This window comes from Oncorhynchus kisutch, linkage group LG6, assembly GCF_002021735.2.
Source record: "Oncorhynchus kisutch isolate 150728-3 linkage group LG6, Okis_V2, whole genome shotgun sequence".
Lineage (NCBI taxonomy): Eukaryota > Metazoa > Chordata > Actinopteri > Salmoniformes > Salmonidae > Oncorhynchus > Oncorhynchus kisutch.
The window spans coordinates 56153662-56179994 of record NC_034179.2 but is presented as its reverse complement, the minus strand read 5'-3'; the positions used below and the strand labels follow the sequence as shown (position 1 = coordinate 56179994).

The 26333-nt window shown below is 44.9% G+C and overlaps 2 protein-coding genes across 3 annotated transcripts in view; one reads left to right on the top strand and one right to left on the bottom strand.

The window, feature by feature from the left end:
* LOC109893019 (teneurin-2) overlaps nucleotides 1–14362 on the top strand; it is a 74196-nt gene extending 59834 nt beyond the window's left edge. For both annotated transcript variants that reach the window (XM_031826989.1, XM_031826987.1), the window contains 15 exons: nucleotides 9–128; nucleotides 294–555; nucleotides 928–1195; nucleotides 1713–1856; nucleotides 2502–2754; nucleotides 2862–2882; nucleotides 4889–5121; nucleotides 5727–5881; nucleotides 6299–7173; nucleotides 7529–7704; nucleotides 8705–8940; nucleotides 9313–9609; nucleotides 9839–11459; nucleotides 11578–11708; nucleotides 11843–14362. In XM_031826989.1, the coding sequence (XP_031682849.1) occupies nucleotides 9–128; nucleotides 294–555; nucleotides 928–1195; nucleotides 1713–1856; nucleotides 2502–2754; nucleotides 2862–2882; nucleotides 4889–5121; nucleotides 5727–5881; nucleotides 6299–7173; nucleotides 7529–7704; nucleotides 8705–8940; nucleotides 9313–9609; nucleotides 9839–11459; nucleotides 11578–11708; nucleotides 11843–12580 (5530 nt within the window). In that variant the 3' untranslated portion in view covers nucleotides 12581–14362. The remainder of the gene's footprint in view (nucleotides 1–8; nucleotides 129–293; nucleotides 556–927; nucleotides 1196–1712; nucleotides 1857–2501; nucleotides 2755–2861; nucleotides 2883–4888; nucleotides 5122–5726; nucleotides 5882–6298; nucleotides 7174–7528; nucleotides 7705–8704; nucleotides 8941–9312; nucleotides 9610–9838; nucleotides 11460–11577; nucleotides 11709–11842) is intronic.
* A 1623-nt stretch (nucleotides 14363–15985) lies between these two features.
* LOC109892187 (cysteine-rich and transmembrane domain-containing protein 1) lies at nucleotides 15986–22343 on the bottom strand. The gene is made up of 3 exons (XM_020484627.2): nucleotides 22087–22343; nucleotides 21060–21411; nucleotides 15986–16538 (listed from the first exon to the last, which is right to left on the bottom strand). Exons 2-3 carry the CDS (start codon nucleotides 21385–21387, stop codon nucleotides 16426–16428), a joined length of 441 nt encoding a protein of 146 aa, XP_020340216.1. The 5' UTR covers nucleotides 21388–21411; nucleotides 22087–22343; the 3' UTR covers nucleotides 15986–16425.
* Between the last annotated feature and the right edge of the window lie 3990 nt (nucleotides 22344–26333).

The following is a 26333-nucleotide window of genomic DNA, read 5'->3' as shown; positions in this document are numbered from 1 at the left end:
TCTTGCAGCCTGGCATCGTTGATCAGAGGCCAGGTCCTGACCACGGACGGGACTCCCCTGGTAGGGGTCAACGTGACGTTTGTCAAGTACCCTCACTATGGTTACACCCTGACTCGACAGGACGGCACGTGAGTGCCCGTTTGGGTTTTGAATATGACAATGACTATCATTTGTATTATTAATGGATTTACTGTATGTCCCTTAGTTCCCCCATGAATTAAAAACATCTTAGAGTGAATGGAGGACCGTGTGGATCAACGTCCTTATATCACCCTGTCTTTGTTCCTCTGTAGATTTGACCTGGTGGCCAATGGGGGTGCGTCTCTGACCCTGCACTTCGAGCGAGCGCCGTTCTTGAGCCAAGAGCGCACGGTGTGGCTGCCCTGGAACCAGTTCTATGCCATGGACACGCTGGTACTGAAGACGGAGGAGAACACCATCCCAGCCTGTGACCTCAGTGGCTACGTCCACCCTGACCCCGTGGTGGTGGCCTCACCCCTCTCCTCCTTCTTCAGCTCCCATCCTGCAGAGAGGCACATCATCCCTGAGACTCAGGTACTTACTGTACATACATTCAGTAGCTCTCCTCTGGCTCTCTTTGTCTATTTACTTTCCTCTCTCTCTCTCTCTCTCTCTCTCTCTCTCTCTCTCTCTCTCTGTCTCTCTCTGTCTCTCTCTGCTTACAACTTTCCACCTGAGAACAGGGATCAATCCCTGCTTCCAACCTTGCCACTGTTTCTAGTATTTGCCTGTCTCCCTATCTCATGTCATTACCGTCTGAATAAAGTATCAAACCACAATTTAAAATATATATATATTAGCATACTCTCTCTCTCTCTCTCTCTCTCCCTCCCTCTAGCTGTCTTTGTCTGTTACTTTCTTCTCTCTCTCTCTTCCACTAACTCCCTCTCTCCCTCCTCCTCTTAGGTGGTTCATGAGCAGCTAGAGATCCCAGGTACAGGTCTGAAGCTGTGCTACCTGAGCTCTCGTGCTTCGGGGTACCACGCCCTGCTGAAGGTGACCATGACTCAGACCCTGGTGCCCCTCTCCCTGGTCAAGGTGCACCTGATGGTGGCCGTGGAGGGACACCTCTTCCAGAAGTGGTTCCACGCCTCTCCTAACCTGGCCTACTCCTACATCTGGGACAAGACGGACGCCTACAGGCAGAGGGTCTATGGGCTGACCCAGGCTGCTGGTGAGTGGCAGTGTGAGATTCTGTAGTGTTTGGATTATGTTTTGTCGGTTATGTTAGATGTAACTGTGTAGCTCTATCTGTCAAGACACAGGACCGTGCCATCTATTACCGCAACAGGCTGGCAGAACTTCTGTTGTGGCTTCCTGACAAAAGAAAGCCACAACACAAGCGTTTAATTAAGTTGACACCTACACAGTAAGATACTGTGTGGTGCTGTGTAGGTGTGAACCATGCATTGACAGAAACACTATGTGATCACACTGCATACGTTTCTCCCTACGCACACACGTCTCATTAAATCTCACTCGCTTGATTAACATTCTCGTGGAAGCAGGCTAAACCTGATGCGTTTGTCCACACATATGTGTATTGCATTTGATTCCTGTGGTCATTGAGAGTACATTTAATGCATTCAACGACTGTACGCGCTATGTGGTGTGATGACGCCCTGTGTTAGTTTGAGGTGGTGCTAAAGTGTGGATGGGGAGGAAAAGTTCTATTCTCTGTTTTTCTACAGTGTCAGTGGGGTTTGAGTATGAGACGTGTCCCAGTCTGATCCTATGGGAGAAGAGGACAGCGGTGCTGCAGGGTTACGAGCTGCTACCGTCCAACCTGGGGGGCTGGTCCCTGGACAAACACCACGCCCTCAACATTGCCAGTGGTACGACCTACAGCCTTTTAAAACGCACTTAGAACATTTTAGCTACGAACCTCACTCACAGCAGGACAGATCATTTACACGTGTGTGTTATCTTGTGTTGAGAAATGTTTTTAAAATTTTTTTAATGGTGTAGCTACATTAAATGGTCACTGAAACCAGACAACGTCTTGGAATGCATGAATGAATGTTCAACATCCAAGTAGTCGTGTCTTTTCTTGTGTCGCATCTGTATATCAATGCAGTGCCACTGAGGATCTCCTAAAACAGTGTTCTTTCGCCTCCATGTTTGACAGCACCCCGTTTCCACTGAAAACCAATGGAATAGTCCTGTGCCCAGGCAGTGACAAGCAGGGAGTCAATAAGATGAAAAACACTAATAGTATACCTCTCTGACTCTCACACCTTCACACTCACTCAGTTTCTATAGCAACAGTTTGAACAGTATTATTGGATGACTTTTTATTGTTTTATTTTTAAGTACACAGGGAATTTAAAGTCTAAAATGATAAGTAAGTCAATATTAAGATAGAGGCTGATTAAAAAGTGACACTGGGTCTTTGTTCCCTAGCTCTCTTCACGGAGTAGATGTAAAGTTTAGGATCTAAAAGGATATTGTTTTGAATCGGAATGCCTCTACTGTTTCAGGGATCCTGCATAAGGGCAGTGGGGAGAACGTGTTTGTATCAGAGCAGCAGCCTCCAGTCATCAACAGCATCATGGGGAACGGGCGCAGGCGCAGTATCTCTTGCCCCAGCTGCAGTGGTCTGGCTGAAGGCAACAAGCTGCTGGCCCCCATGGCGCTGGCCTGTGGGGGGGACGGCAGCCTGTATGTGGGAGACCTCAACTTCGTCCGCCGGGTCTACCCCACTCTGAACACCACAGCCGTGCTGGAGCTCAGGTAGGTTGGCAGACATGACGGATGGACAGAGGGGTTGAGGAGGGGTTGAGTAACATGATAGGTGGAAACTAACAAGGTTGTTTTCTTTTGTTTTTGTTTTTCTCCAGAAATAAAGACTTGAGGCATGGGTAAGTTATGTTTGTGTGTCCTCTAGGGCTGACCCCATTTAGTCGACTGGTCGATTGTTTGGTCGATAAGCTGTTGGTCAACCGAGATTTCTTTAGTCGAGCAGCAGCAAACAAAAATGATGTCGTACAAGACACCTGTCTGAGTGGACTAATCTATTGTGGAGGCCGCGGGGATGACACATGTCTGAGTGGACTAATCTATTGTGGAGGCCGCGGGGATGACACATGTCCATCAAGACATGTGCTGCTGAAAATATATATGGTTGTATTAAGTGAGAACAATGGTGCAACACTAATATTATTATTGTTTTATTATTTTATAACAATTCTCCGGCTTGGGTAGCTAGCGGTCGCTGTCCGCGGTTCTGAAATACATCATCACATTGGAAGCATGTCAGAGCAAAAACCAAGCCATGAGGTCGACGGAATTGTCCTTAGACCTCAGAGAAAAGATTGTAGAGGCACAGAACTTGGGAAGGCTACCAACAAATTTCTGCAACATTGAAGGTCCCCAAAAATATAGTGGCCTCCATCATTCTTAAATGGAAGAAGTTAGGAACCACCAAGACTCTCCCTAGAGCTGGCTGCTTGGCCAAACTGAGCAATTGGGATTGAAGGGCCTTGGGTCAGGGAGGTGACCAATTTACTTATGTAAATGTGATATTTCATTTTTTATTTTTTTTATTTAGCATTTCTCATCCTGTTTTTGCTTCGTCATTATGGGGTATTGTGTGTAGATTGATGAGTGAAAAAAACAATCAATTTTAGAATAAGGCTGCATTTTTTGCAAAGTAAAAAAAAAAACATGACATGTTTTTCAACAAAAGTTGACACCTACTCATTCCAGGGTTTTTCTTTATTTTTACTATTTTCTACAATGTAGAATAATAGTGAAGACATCAAAACAATGAAATAACACATATGGAATCATGTGTTAAACAAATTTTTTTATATTTGAAATTCTTCAAAGTAGCCACCCTTTGCCTTGATGACAGCTTTGCACACTCTTTGCATACTCTCAACCAACTTCATGAGGTAGTCACCTGGAATGCATTTCAATTAACAGGTGTGCCTTGTTAAAAGTTATTTTGTGGAATTTCTTTCCTTCTTGATGCTTTTGAGCCAATCAGTTGTGTTGTGACAAGGTAGGAGTGGTATACAGAAGATAGCCCTATTTGGTAAAATACCAAGTCCATATTATGGAAAGAACAGCTCAAATAAGCAAAGAGAAGCGACAGTCCATCATTACTTTAAGACATGAAGGTCAGTCAATCCAGACAATTTCAACATTTCAAGAACTTTGAAAGTTTCCACTCAGGAGCCGCAGACATCGTCTGCAGAGTGAAGAAAAAGCCGCCAACAAGTGGTCAGCATAATATGCTGAGCACTTGTTGGTTGCTCCGTTCCACTTGTTAGCTGCTTTTTCTTCACCCTGCGGTCCAACTCATCCCAAACCATCTCAACTGGGTTGAGGTCGGGTGTGTGCCTTATGTGTGTCACCACCAAAGTGTCACCAGCAAAGCACCCCCACACATCACATGTGGGAACTTTTTCAAGACTGTTGGAAATGCATTCCAGGTGACTACCTCACCGGTTGAGAGAATGCCAAGAATGTGCAAAGCTGTCATCAAGGCAAAGGGTGGCTACTATATCTATAATATATTTTTACTTGTTTAACACTTTTTTGGTTACGACATGATTCCATATGTGTTAATCCATAGTGTTGATGTCTTCACTATTATTCTACAATCTAGAAAATAGTAAAAAATAAAGACAAACCCTTGAATGAGTAGGTGTGTCTAAACCTGGTACTGTAAGTACTCAGACCCTTTACTCAGTACTTTGTTGAAGCACTTTTGGTATCCTCCAGCTTGGTAACATTGCCTGACATATAGCTTTAGCAAAAGTGATGGTTACCTGTATGTCATCTCTCTTGTAATTCCTATAGTCTCAGTCCTTTGAGGGATTATCTATCTAGAATATTCTCTAATTTCCTATCTACCTAGGAACAACCCAACACACAAGTACTACCTAGCGGTGGACCCGCTGTCTGGGTCGGTCTTTCTCTCGGACACCAACTCTCGACAGATCTACCGCGTGCGCTCACTGACCGGCGGGCGGCAGTTGTTGGACAATGCCCAGGTGGTGGCTGGGACCGGCGAGCAGTGTGTCCCCTTCGACGAGGCCCGCTGTGGGGACGGGGGCAAGGCCGCGGAGGCCACACTCATGAGCCCTAGGGGTGAGTTCCAGGGGCATAGTGTATCAACTCTTACTGTGGAGGTGACAGTGACTGAAGCCTTTCCTCATTTTAGGGATGCTCTGCTCCACACATTCCATATAAAATCAGATCCACACATCTAATTTCCATCAGGATTATTTAGTTATATCTGACTGTTACATACAGTCTGTCACTTATACCCCCTTGTAAGAAACACTCATATTGTGTGATTTTACACATGTTCACCTGCTATTCTTTTGGGGTCTTTAGCTGTCACTCAGTATCTATCTAGTGGTGTCCTCAGGAAGGAGGGTGTATGTAAACGAGTGATTTGCAATCTGTTTGTTCAGAGCAGTGACCTGGAACAGAAACAGCGGGTCTTCTTGACACCAAACTGCCAGGCGGAGTGTTAACACTGTCACTTGGTGTCACAGCAGAGGTGACACTCTAACACAGAGACATTCTGATGTCAGGATGAGGTTACAACCCTGCAGAATGCCTGATGAGCCCAACTTTGACAGTGTTATGACTGTTTGTGTTAGCAGCCCCAGATGTAAAGTAGAACTAGTTTTGATATGTCAGAATGTCATGATTTCTAACTCTGTCTCCATCTTTCTGTCTGTCAGGGATCGCGGTGGATAAGAACGGCCTAATGTACTTTGTTGACGCCACCATGATCCGTAGGGTGGACCAAAACGGCATCATCTCTACCGTGATCAAGACCAATGACCTCACAGCGGTCCGTCCACTCAGCTGTGACTCCAGCATGGACGTCAGTCAGGTGGGGAGAAAAACTGGGGGACAAAAAATCGTCCTTTGGGGCAGGAAACCTGTGTTGTGCTGAGGCTATATGTTTTTCTTAATAGCCAGGTGGGAAGAGAGTCTGCAGTCTAAATGATATCCCCATCTGTCCTATTTTCCCCCCCTCTGCCTTATGGCCAAATACGCTAAGCATGGACCACTACAGAGACTTTTCTTTAGAGGGATATATCTACTACTGTCCAACATAAGAGGGCTGCCTCTTTGCTGTCATCAATTGACAGTATTTATACCCACCTATCCAAGCTATCCTAGCTGTGCTCTCTTCTGAATAGTGTGTGAGAGAGAGAAATTTGGGTGAAGACTTGGAGATCTAAAGAGCACTGGGGAGTTCCAGTGGATTTGTGATTACTCATGTGTTGTGTAACTGTTCATCCAGGTGCGTCTGGAGTGGCCCACAGACCTGGCGGTGAACCCCACAGACAACTCCCTGTACGTGCTAGAGAACAACATGATCCTCCGCATCACAGAGAACCACCAGGTCAGCATCATCGCTGGGAGGCCCATGCACTGCCAGGTCCCGGGCATCGACTACTCCTTGAGCAAGCTGGCCATCCACTCTGCCCTGGAGAGCGCCACGGCCATCGCCATCTCCCACACCGGTGTGCTCTACATCGCCGAGACGGACGAGAAGAAGATCAACCGCGTGCGGCAGGTCAGCGCCTCCGGAGAGACCTCTCTGCTGGCCGGCGCCACCTCCGAGTGCGACTGCAAGAACGACGTCAACTGCCAGTGCTTCTCTGGCGACGAGGGCTACGCCACGGATGCCGGGCTCAACGCCCCCACCTCGCTCGCTGTGTCTCCCGACGGCACGCTGTTCATCGCTGACCTCAACAACATCCGTGTGCGGGCAGTGCGGCGCGACAGGCCCGTGGCCACGCCAGTGGGGCTATATGAGGTGGGGTCACCCCGGGAGCAGGAGCTGTATGTGTTCAGTAGAGATGGGCTCCACAGACAGACAGTCAGTCTGATCACCGGGGAACCTCTCTATAACTTCACCTACGGGCCGGACATGGAGCTGGCTGCTGTTGCTGATAACTGTAACAACACCCTGAGGGTGAGGAGAGACGGATCTGGCCAGCTGAGGCTGGTGCTGTTGCCTGAGAACCAGGTGGTCACCCTGGGGTTGGACCCTGCCGGTGGCCTGCGCTCCGTATCTGCCCTCAACCAGGAGGTGGCGCTGATGAGCTATGCTGCGAACACGGGCCTGCTGGCCTCCAAGGCTGATGAGACTGGATGGACCAACTTTTATGAGTATGTGGGAATTAACTAGTGTATGTGTGACTGTAAATTAGCCTAACGTATTCAGTGGTATAGCTCACAGTGTAGTGTATTAATATTAGGTGAAGAAAAGGAGCAATAGCCATTTATTGGTGTGGAAGTAATGCATTAGTCAGAGAGAAAAAGAAGTCTGGATTCCGTCAGGCCACTCGGAGTCAAATCAACAGTATGTGTCATGTCACATTGTCACCATCTGGTGTCTGACCCTGGTACTGCTCTGAGTGCTAGACGACATCTGTTGGTCTCACGTTTGACAAACATTCCAGCACATGTAGGATTTTTCTTCCATGGCCCCTCGACTCAGCTCCATCCTACTCTTCCCATGCAGGTATGACAGTGAGGGGCGTCTGACTAACGTCACCTACCCCACGGGAGTGGTGACCAGCCTGCACCGGGAGATAGACCAGTCAATCAACATCGACATGGAGAGCTCCAACAGGGATGATGATGTCACCGTCATCACCAACCTGTCCTCTGCGGAGGCATCGTACACTGTGGTGCAAGGTAGCAAACATGTCACCTAAAAGGATCCTTCTCATATTTAAACTACAGTACTATAATCCCCTACCCAGCTCGCTCTCTCTGTCTCCCCAACTCCAACACCCTAGGGTACCTGACACTTGTTACAGTCCTATGACAAATGCGATTAAGGTGGAAATTCATTACCTAGGACACAGTAAATCTTCATCTGTGTCTGTGGGCGCCATAGGAGGTGGCTGCTGCCCAACAAGAAGGCCCCTGATCCCAGAGCTTATTTCAGCTGTTTAACAGTGTGGAGGAAAGAGCAGGAGAGAGTATAGATTTCCCTACTGACCCATGGGGGTGTGACAGAAAATAAATGCAATCTCATCTGTACGTCTGGAAACTACTGGAGCCGCGAGAATAAGAATTGAAGAGATTTATATGAAAGTGTGCCCTGGGGGGCTCATAAAAGAGGGAAAGCGACTTGGCTACCTTAAACTGCACACTTTATTTCAATCTAATGCGAGAGTTCTGACTGAAATGGACTCTACAAAGTAAATCTGTCTATAAAGGCTTCCAAAGTTTGCTTCTACTGTTTCAGGGAGATAAATTGAGTTTGAAAGCCGTTAAAAGCTGGTTTTGAGTACTCTCGTCTGGTTAGACGTGTTCGGGAAGTTTCCTTCGCATTAAGCTCCATGGATTATTTTGCTTCCAGGTACCTTTCCTCCTCAAATGTAGTACATGATCTCATTACTGCATGTAAATGGAATAAAAAGCTAATGTTCTGCATTTTGCTGAAAGACTAAAAACCCTCTTATCTTTGGTCATGTCATTATGAGAGAGGATACTTGTTATTGTCTGGTAGAAAAGTACACAGATCCAGCCCAAGAGACTGCATTTCCCCTAATGCAGAGCATTCAATCAGATCAAATGTAATGTCTTCTCTGTAATAAAACGTGCCCTCGGTTTCTCACTTCTAATCCAACCTCTGTGTGTGTGCCTGTTTGTGTGTGTGTGCCTGTGTCTGCTGCTCCCCCTGCAGACCAAGTACGGAACAACTACCAGTTCTGTTACAATGGTACTCTAAGAGTATCGTATGCCAATGGCATGGGCCTCAGCTTCCACACAGAGCCCCATATCCTAGCCGGCTCAGTCAGCCCTACCATTGGTCAGCGCAACATCAGTCTGCCCACTGACAGCGGGCTGAACTCTATCGAGTGGAGGATGAGGAAGGAACTCATCAAGAGCAAAGTGACCGTCTATGGCAGGAAGCTGAGAGTAAGCTGGACACAATGCACTTAAAGTGCTCAGTCTCTAATGTCAATCCATTTCTGGAGGTTTTTTAATCAATGCAGCTTGCTCTCTGTCAAACTGAAGTCCCTCTCTATCACTGAGAAGGAAAATAGAGCTACAATATAGGATTTGTAGAGTAATGTTGTGTTTAACTATATATGATACACAGCCAGCTCTGAGCAAAAGAGAGAACATTTAGTTTTTCACCCATAAAAACATTTGATTTTATCAGAATGCAGATGATTATACAGGCTTAGGATGTCTTCCTCTCATGTTTCATGTACAGTCAGGTGCCAATAATTTTTGACCTAGCTATACCTATGACTAATGAAATGTCCTCCCTCACACTCTGCACAGGCCCATGGCAGGAACCTCCTCTCCATTGATTTTGACCGCAACACTCGCACAGAGAAGATCTATGACGACCACCGTAAGTTCACACTGAGGATCATGTATGACCAGCAGGGCCGTCCAGCCACCTGGCTTCCCAGCAGCAGCCTGGCTGTGGTCAACGTGTCCTACTCCCCCACCGGACGCCTAGTGGGCCTGCAGAGAGGCAGCATGAGCCAGAGGAGCGAGTTCGACACCTTCGGACGCATCCTCTCACGCACCTTTGTGGACGGCAAGGTGTGGAGCTTCAGCTATCTGGACAGGGTGAGGCATTCTGATACACTACTGGATGTGACTGTCTGTCTGCCTGCCTGTCTACCTGTTTGTCTGCCTGGCGTGCGTGCTGTAAGCTGCAAGGGAACAGTGTTTTTACTCTTGCCTGTCCCTGAGTATTTTTTGTGAGAAGTTTTTCAAGGTCTCTGTTATTGTGGATGTACAGTCTAGAATACAAATGGATGTACCTTTTTTTTGTTTTCTCTATCTTCCTCCCCAGTCCATGGTGCTGCACCTCCAGCAGAGTCAGAGGCAGTATGTGTTTGAGTTTGACACCTCGGGGCGTATCATCTCTGTCACCATGCCCAGCATGGCCAGACACACCATGTCCACCCACGTGTCCATCGGCTACATCCGCAACATCTACAACCCTCCCGAGAGCAACGCCACAGTCATCCACGACTTCAGCGAAGACGGGCGACCCCGCGCCACCTTTTACCTAGGCACGGGTCGACGCGTCATCTATAAGTATGGCAAGCTGGCCAAGCTGTCTGAGGTTCTGTACGACGGCACAGCTGTGACGTTCGGCTACGACGAGACAGCCGGAGTGTTGAAGATGGTTAACCTGCAGAGTGGGGGATTCTCCTGCACCATCCGCTACCGTAAAGTTGGCCCCCTAGTGGACAAACAGATGTACCGCTTCTCTGAGGAGGGCATGGTTAACGCCCGTTTTGATTACACCTACCACGACAACAGCTTCCGTGTGGCCAGTGTCAAGCCTGTGATCGGCGAGACGCCCCTGCCAGTGGACCTCTACCGCTACGATGAGATCTCAGGCAAGGTGGAGCACTTTGGCAAGTTTGGCATTATCTACTATGACGTCAACCAGATAATCACCACGGCAGTGATGACCCTCAGCAAGCACTTTGACGCCCACGGCCGCATCAAAGAGGTGCAGTACGAGATCTTCCGCTCGCTCATGTACTGGATGACGGTACAGTATGACAGCATGGGCCGGGTCATCAAGAGAGAGCTGAAGATCGGGCCATATGCTAACACGACACAGTACCGCTATGAATATGATGGTGACGGCCAGCTTGTCGGGGTCAAAGTCAACGACTGGTCCACCTGGCGTTACAGCTACGACCTGAACGGCAACTTGCACCTGCTGAACCCTGGGAACAGTGCACGCCTGCTACCGCTGCGCTACGACCTGCGCGACCGCATCACCCGCCTGGGTGACATGCAGTACCGCGTGGATGAGGACGGCGTCCTGGGCCAGCGCGGCGCTGATGTCTTCCTCTACAACTCCAACGGGCTGCTGGAGCAGGCGTACAGCCGTACGCCCAGGGGGTGGAGCGTGCGTTACCGCTATGATGGCCTGGGCCGCCGCATCTCCAGGAAGACCAATGAGGGAGAGCACCTGCAGTTCTTCTACGCAGATCTCAACTACCCCGGCAGGATAACCCACGTGTACAACCACTCTGGAGGGGAGATCACCTCTTTCTACTACGACCTGCAGGGCCATCTGTTTGCCATGGAGGTGACCGGCGGGGAGGAGTATTACATCGCCTCGGACAACACGGGCACGCCGCTCGCCGTGTTCAGCAGCAACGGACAGATGGTCAAGCAGCTCCAGTACACTGCCTACGGGGAGGTGTACCACGACTCCAACCCTGACTTCAACATGGCGGTGGGCTTCCACGGAGGGCTCTACGACCCCCTCACTAAGCTGGTGCACTTTGGCCAGAGAGACTACGATGTGCTGGCAGGCAGATGGACTGCTCCAGACCATAAACTCCTACCTAAAATTGGCAAGGAGCCATCCCCGTTCAATCTGTACATGTTCAAGAACAACAACCCACTCAGTGACATGATAGACGTCAAGAGCTATGTGACAGGTGAGGATGATTTGAGTTTGCTTTTTCTTATGGAAAAAGATCCATCAAGTGAGCTAAGTATGTTGTTATGGCATCTTGACATGTTTTAATTCATTAATACTCTTGCCCTATTTTGTAGATGTGAAGAGCTGGCTGGTGATGTTCGGTTTCCAGCTCAGTAACATCATACCAGGCTTCCCCAGGCACCCCATGTATTTTGTTGAGCCGCCTTATGAACTACTAGCAAGCCAGGACTGTGAGACTGCTCAGGTGAGTTATGTATCAAATACATATTTGAGCTACTGATTACTGAGACTACACAGGCAAATCTCCATGTTTTTTTTATGTTTATTAATTGAAACAAAATATTCAAGTGACTGGCCGACCCTCTGCTCTGTCTCCAGCTGATCACAGGTGTGCAGCATGCAGCGGAGCGCTATAACCAGGCCTTCATGGCCCTGGAGGGGAGGTTGCTCAACAAGGAGCACCGGGCCAAACGGGACAAGCCTGGGTACTGGTTCGGCACCAAGATCCCCATCGTGGGCCGGGGCATGATGCTAGCCATCAAGGAGGGCCATGTGGTGACGGGAGTGTCCGGCCTGGCCAGCGAGGACAGCCGTAAGGTGGCCCAAGTCCTGAACAACGCCATCTATCTGGAGGGAACCCACTACACCGTAGACGGGAAGGACTGCCACTTCTTTGTGAAGCTGGGCCTGGCTGACAGTGACCTGCTGTCTCTAGGACTGAGCAGCGGGAGGAAAGCCCTGGAGAATGGCGTCAACGTGACCGTAAGCGGCCGCTCTCGTCGGGGCGTCACCGTGGAGATCCACACGGTAGCGTTGTCCCTGAGTGTACGTTACGGCCTGGCGGCTGACGTGCTGGAGAAGGAACGGGGTCGCCTGCTGGAGCAGGCCCACCAGAGGGCCCTGTCGGGGGCCTGGATGAGGGAGCAGCAGTGTCTGAGAGAAAGCAGAGAGGGTGGGAGGCTGTGGGCAGAGGGAGAGAGGCAGCAGCTCCTAGCAGCAGGGAAGGTGCCAGGTTACGATGGGTACTATGTGCTGCCTGTGGAGCAGTACCCAGAACTGGCAGACAGCAGCAGCAACATCCAGTTCCTCAGACAGAAGGAAATGGGCAAGAGGTAACAGAGTACAATATAACACAGCCCCTCTGACACTTCATCTCCTAGGGAGAGTAAACATGGGGTTTCCCTGGCAGTGCTGCAGGGGCATCTGAGAGGACACAATCTCACAAAACAGATGTCTTGCTGAAGGCAAAAACAACGCCTGAATGAGTTCAGACTATGAATTAAAAAAGCACCCTTAACTACTGATGATATGAACTGTACAGACTTTTTTTATGTGGAAAAAAAATTGAAAATATTTTTCACTCTTTTTTGAGGGATTGGTATTGATGCCAATGAGGTTAACTGCTATTCCAACAGCTTATCAGACGTATCCGACCCAACTTTTATTTCTAATGGCTAAACAACTCTTGAACTGTCTCAGGCCACCATCTGAAGAACATAGAGCCATCACTTGCCAACATCATCATAACCATGAGCAATGTTTAAGGACGCTCAATTGTTCTTCATTCACATATTAAAATATGGTTTAATTTAACAACAACAGAGATTGAGGATATGACATATATGTAGATTTGTATGTTCCTGTGCTGTAGACTTTGAAACAAGACATTCACTTGGGCACTCCTGTTGACTTATCCAAGATAAGTCAGGATAACTCTCTCACAATTTCAAGAAAAATACAAATGGAATCACAGGATAGTTGTTTTTTTTCTTGCTCTTTTTGTTTGCACTATATGACAATCATGAAGAATTTGTATTGAGGATGAAATACATGTCTTTAAAAAAATATATATATATATTAAAGTTTTCTCAATACATGAATTTGAATTTGCAGCCCAAGACATGCTACAGATAAAATATGGTAACACTTGATAAGCCAGCATCATAACACGTTATTTCACGGTCAGAACCATGTCATAATATGTCATAACATCTGACATAACCTGTTATAATATGGTCATAACACCGTCATGACACATATATTTAGACCTGTTGTGACATAAGGTGCATTATTTTATGGCTGGTTATGACACCTACATAAGTGTCCAAACCCACCAAACCTACCACACAAGGCAAAACATTCCATTACACCATAGCCTATGTGTCAACAGTATGCTTGTTATATATATATATATATATATATATATATATATATTTGTTTTTTAATTGACCATATTAAATTATCATTGTAATTGCGCACACGTTGATGTCAGACATGCACCTACGCAAGTGCTCTGTTGCTGATGACTGGGATGAATGCAGGAGCAGGACAAGACACCTGACAGTGTTATGACCATATTATGACAGGTTATGACAAGTTATGTCAGTTGTTATGACCGTGTCATAATGTGTTATGACACTGGGTGTCAAGTAAAGGTCTACCTAAATGATGGTGTATGTTGTGTTTTTATATTGTTAACTTTTTCTTTGTCTTTACAACTGTGAAACATGTTTCCCTATACATTACCAAGTTAAATGTGTACATTCACATTCATTCAGCAACAGAGATCCATGTCCTGAAAGCTGTCTAATTTGTAAATTTCTCAAAGGTGGTTTAACTATAGTTCTGTGAAGATCCATAGAAAAGGGGTTTACATACTGATCTTTGACTGATTTGATTGCCAAAACTCAAACATCCCTTTTGAACTGGAGATTTTAATTCATTTTTTACCTAGTGGTTTCTCTGTAACCAACCATATCTGTAAAAAGTATCTTTTCACTGTGAAGAACCACAGTACGGATGTCAATATGTACATGAATAGGTATCATGAAACATTCTTTACACTAGGACGAGGATTATGTGGAAGGTTTATCAGAATAAACGTGTTTTTTCATGTTGCATGAAGTTCTTTTTCCACTTTCAGCAAGCAGCTGTGGATCGACGTGCTTTCCTGAGGGTCATTTGGGAGACTTAACTACCTACCCTCAACTTCCATTGAGCACTTACAGTATTTTTGTCATTAGCGTAAAATTAGCAAATTGTGAATAAATCAAAAGCAATTTAATCTGTCAAATACTGATTGACAGGTCAAATTGGCTTCCTTTGTACTACTGAGGTAAATGTATATTAAAGGCAGGTATTGTATCATTCAAATTGAGATCATTGGAGGCAAACCTCTTCCTGTCAGCTGCAGTGGGTTCTCATGGCTCCCAGGTTATTTTTACCATTTTAATTAGCACCTGCCAGAAGCATCTTTGACCCCCGGCACTAACGTATATGAAAGACTGGAGTACTGCAGTGAAGTGTGAGGTTGGGACTCCAAGCTAACAAGCAGATTTAATCATTAACATCTCCATTGACATACAGTAGGACTGAGCCCCCTCCATGACCGTAGAATCATCTACCTTTATAGAGCAGCGGTAAGCAGAGATACTCAGCAGTCAGGACTGTTCTGAACGAGTTGCAGCTATTTTCACACATGCAGATCAAACTCACTGCACCCTGTCCAAAGCCCTGTTTATACCCTGGTGTGATGTGTCCTGATCTTGTTCACATTCTGATTGGGCCCACATTTCTAGACAGGTGTAGATTATTAAAATAACTGATGGTGATCAGAATGTGGACAAGATCAGTACACATGTTAGCACCAGGTATAAACAGGGCTTAAATCTTGACCTTTCAGAAATAGAATCAGAGACCTTCCTGGCCCCACACTCAACCCACATGAGAGCTTTAAGCCAGAGGGGTGAGAAGCACTGCCCAAAATAAGTTGTGCAAATATAGTCACCTGACTAAGACACACAGCTAAAATGCACATATTTAAATGTGAATAGCTGTAAACCATTGGAGGCTGCTGATGGGAGGACGGCTCTTAATAATGTCTGGAACGGAATAAATGGAATGGTATCAAACACTTGGAAACCAATTTCAACAATTTTACTGAGTTACAGTTCAAATAAGGAAATCAGTCAATTGAAATAAATTCATTAGGCCTTAATCTATGGATTTCACATGACTGGGCAGGGGCGCACTGGTTATCCAGGCCCAGCCAATCAGAATGAGTTTTTCCCCACAAAAGTGCTTTATTACAGACAGAAATACTCAGTTTCATCAGCTGTCTGGGTGGCTGGTCTCAGATGATCCTGCAGGTGAAGAAACCAGATGTGGAGGTCCTGGGCTGCAGTGATTACACGTGGTCTGTGGTTGTGAGGCCAGTCGGACATACTGCCAAATTCTCTAAAACAATGTTGGGAGGCGGTTTACGGTAGAGAAATTAATCAGTTCTCTGGCAACAACTCTGGTTGACAAAACTTGAGACATCTGTGGCATTGTGTTGTGTGACAAAACTGTACATTTTAGAGTGGCCTTTTATTGTCCCCAGCACAAGGTGCAGCTGTGTAATGATCAGGCTGTTTAATCATCTTCTTGATATGCCACAACTGTCAGGTGGATGGATTATCTTGGCCAGGATATAAACAAATTTGTGGACACATTTTGAGAAATAAGCTTTTTGTGTGTATGGAACATTTCTGGGATATTTTATTTCAGCTCATGAAACATGGGACCAAAACTTTACATGTTGCGTTTATATTTTGGTTCAGTCTAGTTTTCTTTACCATGAAAAGCAAATATTTAAAGGTGGGGATGAAAGATAAAAGTAAGTTTCCAACGTCTCTAATATGAAAAAAACTAAAAATATAATTAAATATAAACTGTTAATTATTAAGACCGATTATTCAACATTGTTTTATATATTTTTCTTCGGCTAAGATTTGTCAATATTTATATATTTTTTAAAAGTTAGCTTTAGTACTTTGAGTGTTCAGGCTAGGTTTTTAGTTGCCGTATGATGTACAAAGTCACGTGTGTAACAATTTAGCGAGCATAATACACCGTGATAGATTTCTCTGGGGAGGACATGGTGAGGTAACAGTGAGGTCTCGTCTCGCCAGGTTCAGGGATCAGGTCATCATGTCCCACAAACAGCAGCAGCAAAGGGCTGTCCAACAGGCCGTGAGACAGGCGTGCTCCCCTCCACCTCCGCCATCTCGACTCCTGTCCTCCACCACATACACTGATAGAGACGAAGACAAAGAGAAGTTATTCAATGCTGTATTCCCAGGCCCTCTTATCTACACACATCACGGGAGGTTGGTGGCACCTTAATTGGGGAGGACGGGCTCGTGGTAATGACTGGAGCGGAATCGGTGGAAAGGTATTAAATACATCAAACCCATTCCATTAATTCCATTCCAGCCATTAATATGAGCCTTCCTCCCCTCAGCAGCCTCCACTGACACACATGCATGTTCATAATATTGGAAAAACTAAAAGCTTGTATCCATTATTTAGACACATATACTAGTAATTGGCCAGAGCTAGGCCACTCCATGTTACGACACTCGTTAGCTATCAGGCATTAATTCGCATTACTAGTAATGTCAATGTGTGCTAAGGGAATGAGGGCAGATTCACAAAACCTCACTTCCGGCAAGAGCAAGATGGGTTTAGACTGGGAGCTGGAATTGGATGCCCCTGGGGTCTGATCAGACTCTCACTGAGTGGAACTCCATTGATTAGGGGTGACCACTGTCAGAAGCAGGGACCGAAGGAAAGTGGATCAAGCCAGCAGTTCTGCCATTAGTGTCATGACTCTTCAATGGGTAGCGAGGTTAAGTTGAATTTCATTCCTATGAGCGTTCAAATCCATTTAATCACTTTGGCCTCGTCACAGAGCCAGAGATTGCCTGTCCCAGGCTGTGTCCATGCTGGGAAAATTATATATTAGTGTTCATTGAGTTGTACTGGCCTACTCTACAAATATCACTGACAATTCTGCACCTCAACTAGTCATCAAGAATCCTTTCTATAAAAAGGTAAAATAGTTGATTTATGCATATACTGTATGTACAGGCAGTGGTTAAGTTGTGCCTCAGCTTCACAGAACCTGGCTCCTGCACCTTGGGTCAAAGACAGGGTTTTTCTGCATGGAAAAGTATTGGGCAGGCTGCCTAATATTTATTTTATGGGCCACCAAAATCCAAACATTCAAAAAAAGACTAGAAATTAGTTCATATTTTTCAGGATGGGAAAACTTTTCAGTGTAAACTTAAACTAAAATGAAAATATACACGGAGTATACCAAACATTAGGAACACCTTCCTAATATTGAGATGCACCCCCTTTTCCCCTCAGAACAGGCTCAATTCGTCGGGGCATGGACTCTACAAAGTGTCGAAAGCATGTTGACTCCAATGCTCACAACAGTTGTGTCAAATTGGTTGGATGTCCTTTGGGTGGTGAACCATTCTTGATACACAGGGGAAACTGTTGAGAGTGAAAAACCCAGCAGCGTTGCAGTTCTTGGCACAAACCAGTGCATCTGGCACCTACTACCATACCATGTTGAAAGGCACTTACAATTCATCCTCTGAACAGTACAATTGTGGGCAAAAGTTTTGAGAATGACACGAATATTAATTTTCACAAAGTTTGCTGCTTGTGTCTTTAGATATTTTTGTCAGATGTTACTATGGAATACTGAAGTATAATTACAAGCATTTCATAAGTGTCAAAGGCTTTTATTGACAATTACATGAAGTTGATGCAAAGAGTCAATATTTGCAGTGTTGACCCTTCTTTTTCAAGACTTCTGCAATCCGCCCTGGCATGCTGTCAATTCACTTCTGGGCCACATCCTGACTGATGGCTGCCCATTCCTGCATAATCAATGCTTGGAGTTTATCAGAATTTGTTGGTTTTTGTTTGTCCACCCGCCTCTTGAGGATTGACCACAAGTTCTCAATGGGATTAAGGTCTGGGGATTTTGCTGGCCATGGACCCAAAATATCGATGTTTTGTTCCCCGAGCCACTTAGTTATCCCTTTTGCCTTATGGCAAGGTGCTCCATCATGCTGGAAAATGCATTGTTCCGTCACCAAACTGTTCCTGGATGGTTGCTCTCGGAGGATGTGTTGGTACCATTCTTTATTCATGGCTGTGTTCTTAGGCAAAATTGTGAGTGAGCCCACTCCCTTGGCTGAGAAGCAACCCCACACATGAATGGTCTCAGGATGCTTTACTGTTGGCATGACACAGGACTGATGGTAGCGTTCACCTTGTCTTCTCCGGACAAGCTTTTTCCGGATGCCCCAAACAATCGGAACAATTATTCCGAGAAAATGACTTTACCCCAGTCCTCAGCAGTCCAATCCCTGTACCTTTTGCAGAATATCAGTCTGTCCCTGATGTTTTTCAGGGAGAGAAGTGGCTTCTTTGCTGCCCTTCTTGACACCAGGCCATCCTCCAAAAGTCTTTGCCTCACTGTGCGTGCAGATGCACTCACACCTGCCTATGGAATAGGAATGGCAGGAATTGCCATTCCTGAGCAAGCTATGTACTGGTGGTGCCCCAATCCCGCAGCTGAATCAACTTTAGGAGATGGTCCTGGCGCTTGCTGGACTATCTTGGGCGCCCTGAAGCCTTCTTCACAACAATTGAACCGCTCTCCTTGAAGTTCTTGATGATCCGATAAATGGTTGATTTAGGTGCAATCTTACTGGCAGCAATATCCTTGCCTGTGAAGCTCTTTTTGTTTAAAGCAATGATGACGGCACGTGTTTCCTTGCAGGTAACCATGGTTGACAGAGGAAGAACAATGATTCCAAGCACCACCCTCCTTTTAAAGCTTTCGAACTCAATCGGCATGACAGAGTGATCTCCAGCCTTCCTCACACCTGTGTTAACGAGAGAATCACTGACATGATGTCAGCTGGTCCTTTTGTGGAAGGGCTGAAATGCAGTGGAAATGTTTTTGGGGGAATTCATTTGCATGGCAAGGAGGGACTTTGCAATTAATTGCAAATCCTCTGATCACTCTTCATAACATTCTGGAGTATATGCAAATTGCCATCATACAAACTGAGGCCGCAGACTTTGTGAAACATTCTCAAAACTTTTGGCCATGACTGTACACACACACAATCCATGTCTCAATTGTCTTTTAAGGCTTAAAAATCATGCTTTAACCTGGCTCCTCCCCTACACTGATTAACAAGTGACATCAATAAGGGAGCATAGCTTTCACCTGAATTCACCTGGTCTGTCTATGTCATGGAAAGACCAGGTGTTCCTAATGTTTTGTACACTCAGTGTAAAGTATGTAGAGAGGATTGTGAGCCTATATACCTTTTTATGACCAAAATCACCAAATTTACTAACAATCACCAAAATAAAAGCTAGACAGTCTAACATTTCCAAACATTATGCATTCAGGATCATTTTTGTCATGGTACGGGGCCCTTATTTTTGTCATGGTACGGTCCCTTATTTTTGTCATGGTATGGGCCCCGGGAGCTGATGACTTGGACGTTGATTAAGTCAGCTCCCACACCAATCTGATTCAAAGGGGTTGGGTTAAATGCGGAAGAAACATTTGGTTGAATGCATTCAGTTGTGCAATTGACGAGGTATCCCCTTTCCCTTTATTGATTTTGTTATCATGTTTGAGTCACTCAGATAGCATAAATCATGGCAAAATGTGTCAAATGTAAGGAAATTACACTACATGACCAAATGTATGTGGACACCTGCTCGTCCAACATCTCATTCCAAAATCATGGGCATTAACATAGAGTTGGTGGAGTCATAAATGATTTTAGGACAACATCTAACTCCCATGAGGGTACTGAAGGAGCCTTGGGTGGGCATGAATTGCGATACTAGAGGGTGTGCCCGTAGTAATGCATCCACAATCTGGTCATGACCCATAGAGATGGCTGCCATACACACTTTCAATGTAGATGGAACTTCCCTGCAACCATAAGCTCCTAGAGGAAAGCTAATCAAATGGCTACCCAGACTATTTGCATTGACACCCCCCTTTTTACACTGCTGCTACTCGCTGTTTATTATCTATGCATAGTCACTTTACCCCTAGCTACATGTACATATTACCTCAATTGCCTCGACTAACCTGGACCCCCGCACATTGACTCGGTACTGGTACCCCCTGTATATAGATCCTCTTTATTGTTATTTTATTTGTTGCTGCGTGTGACAAATAAAATGTTCTTTGATTTGACTAGATTAACATCAACTACTCACAGCACCTCTGAATTGTTGAAGAATTGTAATTCCGTAAGGAAGTAATCCGAAGGGGATTAATAGCAATCTCGTAATGTAAAACACAAACGTGAGTGAAGAAAGACAGAATGTCACACCGCACTGCCTTTTATAGTGACAGGTCACGTGGGTACAGTAAGGGTGTGGCGTGACTGCAAACATCTTTGATATTAAGTATCTCAATTACATCGTGTGAAGGGGAAGGAGTTCTCAGAGGTCATTTGGCAATCCGTTACGAAGACTAAAAAGAACCCTAACACCAATTTTGGCCTATTATCTATCTCTAACCCTTAGTCTTAAAGTCAACCCTGGCTTAACCTAACCCGGCCAAAATAGGGCTCCTCCACCTCTGAATTCCACATTTAACCCCTGTATACAATAATCTATTCAGATACACAGCCAGACAAAAGTGGGTCAGTGGGTTATTCTATGTATTAATTTCCATAGCTGCTTCATAATTCCAAGATCTCACCTGTGTTCTTAGGGGCTTCTCCATACATTTGTGCACCAGGGGGTGTATCCTGCCATCCTAACTGTGGCTGAGGCGGAATCTGGTAACCCTGGTAACCTGGCTGCCCTTGGTATAAACCTGGGGGTCCTGGGGGGAAGTTAGAGTAGGATGGATCTGTGGGTGGATAACCCGGAGCAGGGTATCCCTGGGCTGGGTATCCCTGATCTGGGAACCCTTGGGGTTGGTACACAGGGGCCATGGGGGTTGGATACCCAGGTGCTGTAGGGGCAGGGTATCCTGGGGCAGAGGGGCCAGGGCCCCCATAAGGAGGTGGCTGATCAAAATTCATCTGTGGACAGCAAGACGAATCCGCCTAGGAATGTGGGAAATCACAAAACAACAAAAGCATAAAATATGGCATGTGACAAGTAATGTCTCTGACCAAATGTCAGAAACAGAATGAGAAAGCCACGACAATTGACTGTCAGAATCCCTTGTCTTGTAATTGGAGGGGAGAATGTGCATGTTGCTTAAGTTTAACTGAAAACAGTCCAACCTAGTGAATGAGAGCTTTGTTGCCCTGCTGCTGCATCGAGTGGGGTGATGTCAGCCCTGTGACTGACTGTGAAAGACTGACTCAGTCTGAGAGGTGACATTCCACTCCGGAGGCACAACTATTTTAACAGTGTAATGATAATGAGTGAACAAGGCCAGGGTCTGAATTTAAAAAATAGGCAATACTTTCCACTTCCACAGACACAGTTAATCAGAAGAAGTATGTGGATCATATGGCCAAGAGCCCATTCAGTGGCTGGCTATTCCAATCCATAAAATACTATTCTAGGGTAATTTGTTCACAGTTATTGACGTTTAAGAAAAGTTCAACTATAGTGTAGGCAGCTTCAGCACCAAAGTTATATTCAAACTTTCCTTAGTTTACTTAGACAGATTCTAGACATTCAAGAATAAATAAATCATACAGACCATTTCTACTCTTCCCTTGTTAAAACGACCTATAGTATGTCTTAGTGAATAATGTTAGTATTACCTCGGGTTGAATGAACTGTAATCTGTAATGTGCTTTCTTTCTCTCTTCTTGGTTCGGATTGGCATCAACACAGCCTTTTTCTTGATTTACGTTGTATAATCCATTGAGTGTTGCTTGCTTGCGCGCTCCTCCGTTTTCACTGGCAGCAACGGAAAACTAGCTGATGGGTGTGTTGATGTCTTAGAGACAGCTGAGCCGGTCGGCCGATTTTGGCCTACTATCATCTGACTCGGTTATCCCCCCACCTCTTATAACCTTACGTCACAACCATGAGTAATTTCACTCTGCTGATCACACTCACATTTGAACTTTACATTGGTGGCATTTCATTGTAATACTACTAGGGTAGTAGGGGGTAACTAGTCCCCTGGGGTAACTACCCCCTCCCCCCTGTAATACATATAAAGACCACAAGATGTCAACAAATTATTTTTCCAACACTTTTTCTAGCTGCATTTGCATTTGCTCTGCTCAACAAAACATGTCCAATGTGTCATCACAACTTTTGTGGTAAGTCGTAGATATATTCCAATGAAGTTAGATCTATAATTGTTTTTAAAAAATACAAGTAAATAATCCACTTGTTTAGAGAGAAAAATGTAGATACTTTTTTTGTAAAGTAGTATAGTTAGCTAACGCTCATTTGTACATTGCGCTGTAACGTACAATTTAACTTATTTTAGCACCCAAAAAACGTAAGACTCCCAGGTCAACTGTAATATGAACACCATTGTAAAGCACAATTTCTCCCCTTTCCAGCAAAATCAATGACAAGGCCTTCATGCTGCCCGTCTCTGCATAATTGAAGAAGGCAATGATCTCCGTCGGGTCTTTAAAAAATGGCAGGTGGGGAAGCGAAACCTACTGCGTGATAGGGAAAGGGGGAGATAAGCCGTGTGGGGAAACTGCTTTTTTCACTCGATCTGTCCAACTTATCACCTCTAAAATATAAATAAAACACTATAAAGAGTTTATATAATATGTCATTACATACCTATTTGAAGGTTTGTGTCGAATTTGAATCAGGTTTTTAGGGTGGCGCTAAAGTCATCTTCAGAAGTAAACAGCGGCTGTAGCAGATTTTGAGAGTCATGAGAGTCATGCATTCAGTTTTACAATTGACTAGGTATCCCCCTTTACCCTGTCTCTTCCTTGTTTTTAATCTGTGAGGGAAGTGCTACACCTGACACAGAATAAGTTGCATTATGTGTGCTGTACGTTCCGTCATGACACATCACAATTTAACATACAGTGTCAAAGGGGTCCGTTTTTTAAAACTTTGCTCCAATACTATTGGGCCATTACCATGTGCCAACGCTTGAATAGAAAAGTAGTTCACACGTGCCAACACAGTCGCTACTGTCCCATTAGTTTTTATTGCAGCCTCGTTTGAATGTCGCGGTTGCGCAAATTTGTACGGAATGGGGTTAGTCAACAGTAATATGTTGGATGAGTGTGTTGGGGGCAACTCGCCCCCACACTAAGGGGTAGCTGGCCCCTGGGGGCTAAGTTACCCATTTGTTGTTATGTGTTTCTACCTATCATTTAGACAATGACTAGCCCAGTTAGCGCTAGTTTATGCTAACTTGCTAGTTAGCAACTTCACTAGAAGTAAATGCTTGCCGGCTAGCATAAGCGGCTAGCAACCTTACTACCAGACCATCTGAGGTAAAACACATTAAAATGGTAACTTAATTGTTTCCACTAGTGACTGATATTTTTACAGTTAATGTCACTTTATAGCCTTTTAGCTATTTTACACAGCATTTTATGTTATATTGCTGGATAGATAGCTAAGTTTCTAAGACATACAGTGCCTTGCGAAAGTATTCGGCCCCCTTGAACTTTGCGACCTTTTGCCACATTTCAGGCTTCAAACATAAAGATATAAAACTGTATTTTTTTGTGAAGAATCAACAACAAGTGGGACACAATCATGAAGTGGAACGACATTTATTGGATATTTCAAACTTTTTTAACAAATCAAAAACGGAAAAATTGGGCGTGCAAAGTTATTCAGCCCCCTTAAGTTAATACTTTGTAGCGCCACCTTTTGCTGCGATTACAGCTGCAAGTCGCTTGGGGTATGTCTCTATCAGTTTTGCACATCGAGAGACTGAAATTTTTTCCCATTCCTCCTTGCAAAACAGCTCGAGCTCAGTGAGGTTGGATGGAGAGCATTTGTGAACAGCAGTTTTCAGTTCTTTCCACAGATTCTCAATTGGATTCAGGTCTGGACTTTGACTTGGCCATTCTAACACCTGGATATGTTTATTTTTGAACCATTCCATTGTAGATTTTGCTTTATGTTTTGGATCATTGTCTTGTTGGAAGACAAATCTTCATCCCAGTCTCAGGTCTTTTGCAGACTCCATCAGGTTTTCTTCCAGAATGGTCCTGTATTTGGCTCCATCCATCTTCCCATCAATTTTAACAATCTTCCCTGTCCCTGCTGAAGAAAAGCAGGCCCAAACCATGATGCTGCCACCACCATGTTTGACAGTGGGGATGGTGTGTTCAGGGTGATGAGCTGTGTTGCTTTTACGCCAAACATAACGTTTTGCTGTTGCCAAAAAGTTACATTTTGGTTTCATCTGACCAGAGCACCTTCTTCCACATGTTTGGTGTGTCTCCCAGGTGGCTTGTGGCAAACTTTAAACGACACTTTTTATGGATATCTTTAAGAAATGGCTTTCTTCTTGCCACTCTTCCATAAAGGCCAGATTTGTGCAATATACGACTGATTGTTGTCCTATGGACAGAGTCTCCCACCTCAGCTGTAGATCTCTGCAGTTCATCCAGAGTGATCATGGGCCTCTTGGCTGCATCTCTGATCAGTCTTCTCCTTGTATGAGCTGAAAGTTTAGAGGGACGGCCAGGTCTTGGTAGATTTGCAGTGGTCTGATACTCCTTCCATTTCAATATTATCGCTTGCACAGTGCTCCTTGGGATGTTTAAAGCTTGGGAAATCTTTTTGTATCCAAATCCGGCTTTAAAACTTCTTCACAACAGTATCTCGGACCTGCCTGGTGTGTTCCTTGTTCTTCATGATGCTCTCTGCGCTTTTAACGGACCTCTGAGACTATCACAGTGCAGGTGCATTTATACGGAGACTTGATTACACACAGGTGGATTGTATTTATCATCATTAGTCATTTAGGTCAACATTGGATCATTCAGAGATCCTCACTGAACTTCTGGAGAGAGTTTGCTGCACTGAAAGTAAAGGGGCTGAATAATTTTGCACGCCCAATTTTTCAGTTTTTGATTTGTTAAAAAAGTTTTAAATATCCAATAAATGTCGTTCCACTTCATGATTGTGGCCCACTTGTTGTTGATTCTTCACAAAAAAATACAGTTTTATATCTTCATGTTTGAAGCCTGAAATGTGCCAAAAGGTCGCAAAGTTCAAGGGGGCCGAATACTTTCGCAAGGCACTGTAACTTTTCAATTGGCATCTCTCATGTTTTTAGTCACAGGTGTGGTGTGAGCAGTGCGGGAGGTGGGCTCATAAATTGTGCTCCAATTTTACTGGGGATAGCTTTATTTGTGACCTATGTACAAATTAGAATCGTGCAATAGCAGAGCATAAGAGAGCTGCCATATCAAGTTAATTAGTTAAGTTAGTTATTAAATGTTATATTCCTATGTTTTTTAGTGTTATTAACCCGTTGACTTTTTCCACATTTTGTTACATTACAGCCTTATTCTAAAATGGATTAAATGGTTTTTTCCCCCTCATCAAATCTACACACAATACACCATAAAATAAGGTAAAAACAGTTTTTTAGAAATTCTTGCTTCATGTTTAAAAAAAACAGAAATATCACATTTAGATTAGTATTCAGCCTCTTTACTCAGTACTTTGTTGAAGCACCTTTGGCAGCGATTACAGCCTTGAGTCATCTTGGGTATGATGCTACAAGCTTGGCACACCTGTATTTGGGGAGTTTCTCCCATTCTCCTCTGCAGATCCTCTCAAGCTCTGTCAGGTTGGATGGGGAGCGTTGCTACACAGCTATTTTCAGGTCTCTCCAGAGATGTTCGATCGGGTTCAAGTCCGGGCTCTCTGGCTGTGCCATTCAAGGACATTCAGAGACTTGTACCGAAACCACTCCAGCGTTGTCTTTGCTGGGTGCTTAGGGTCATTGTCCTGTTGTAAGGTGAACCTTCATCCCAGTCTGAGGTCCTGAGAGCTCTGGAGCAGGTTTTCATCAAGGATCTATCTGTATGTTGCTCCGTTCATC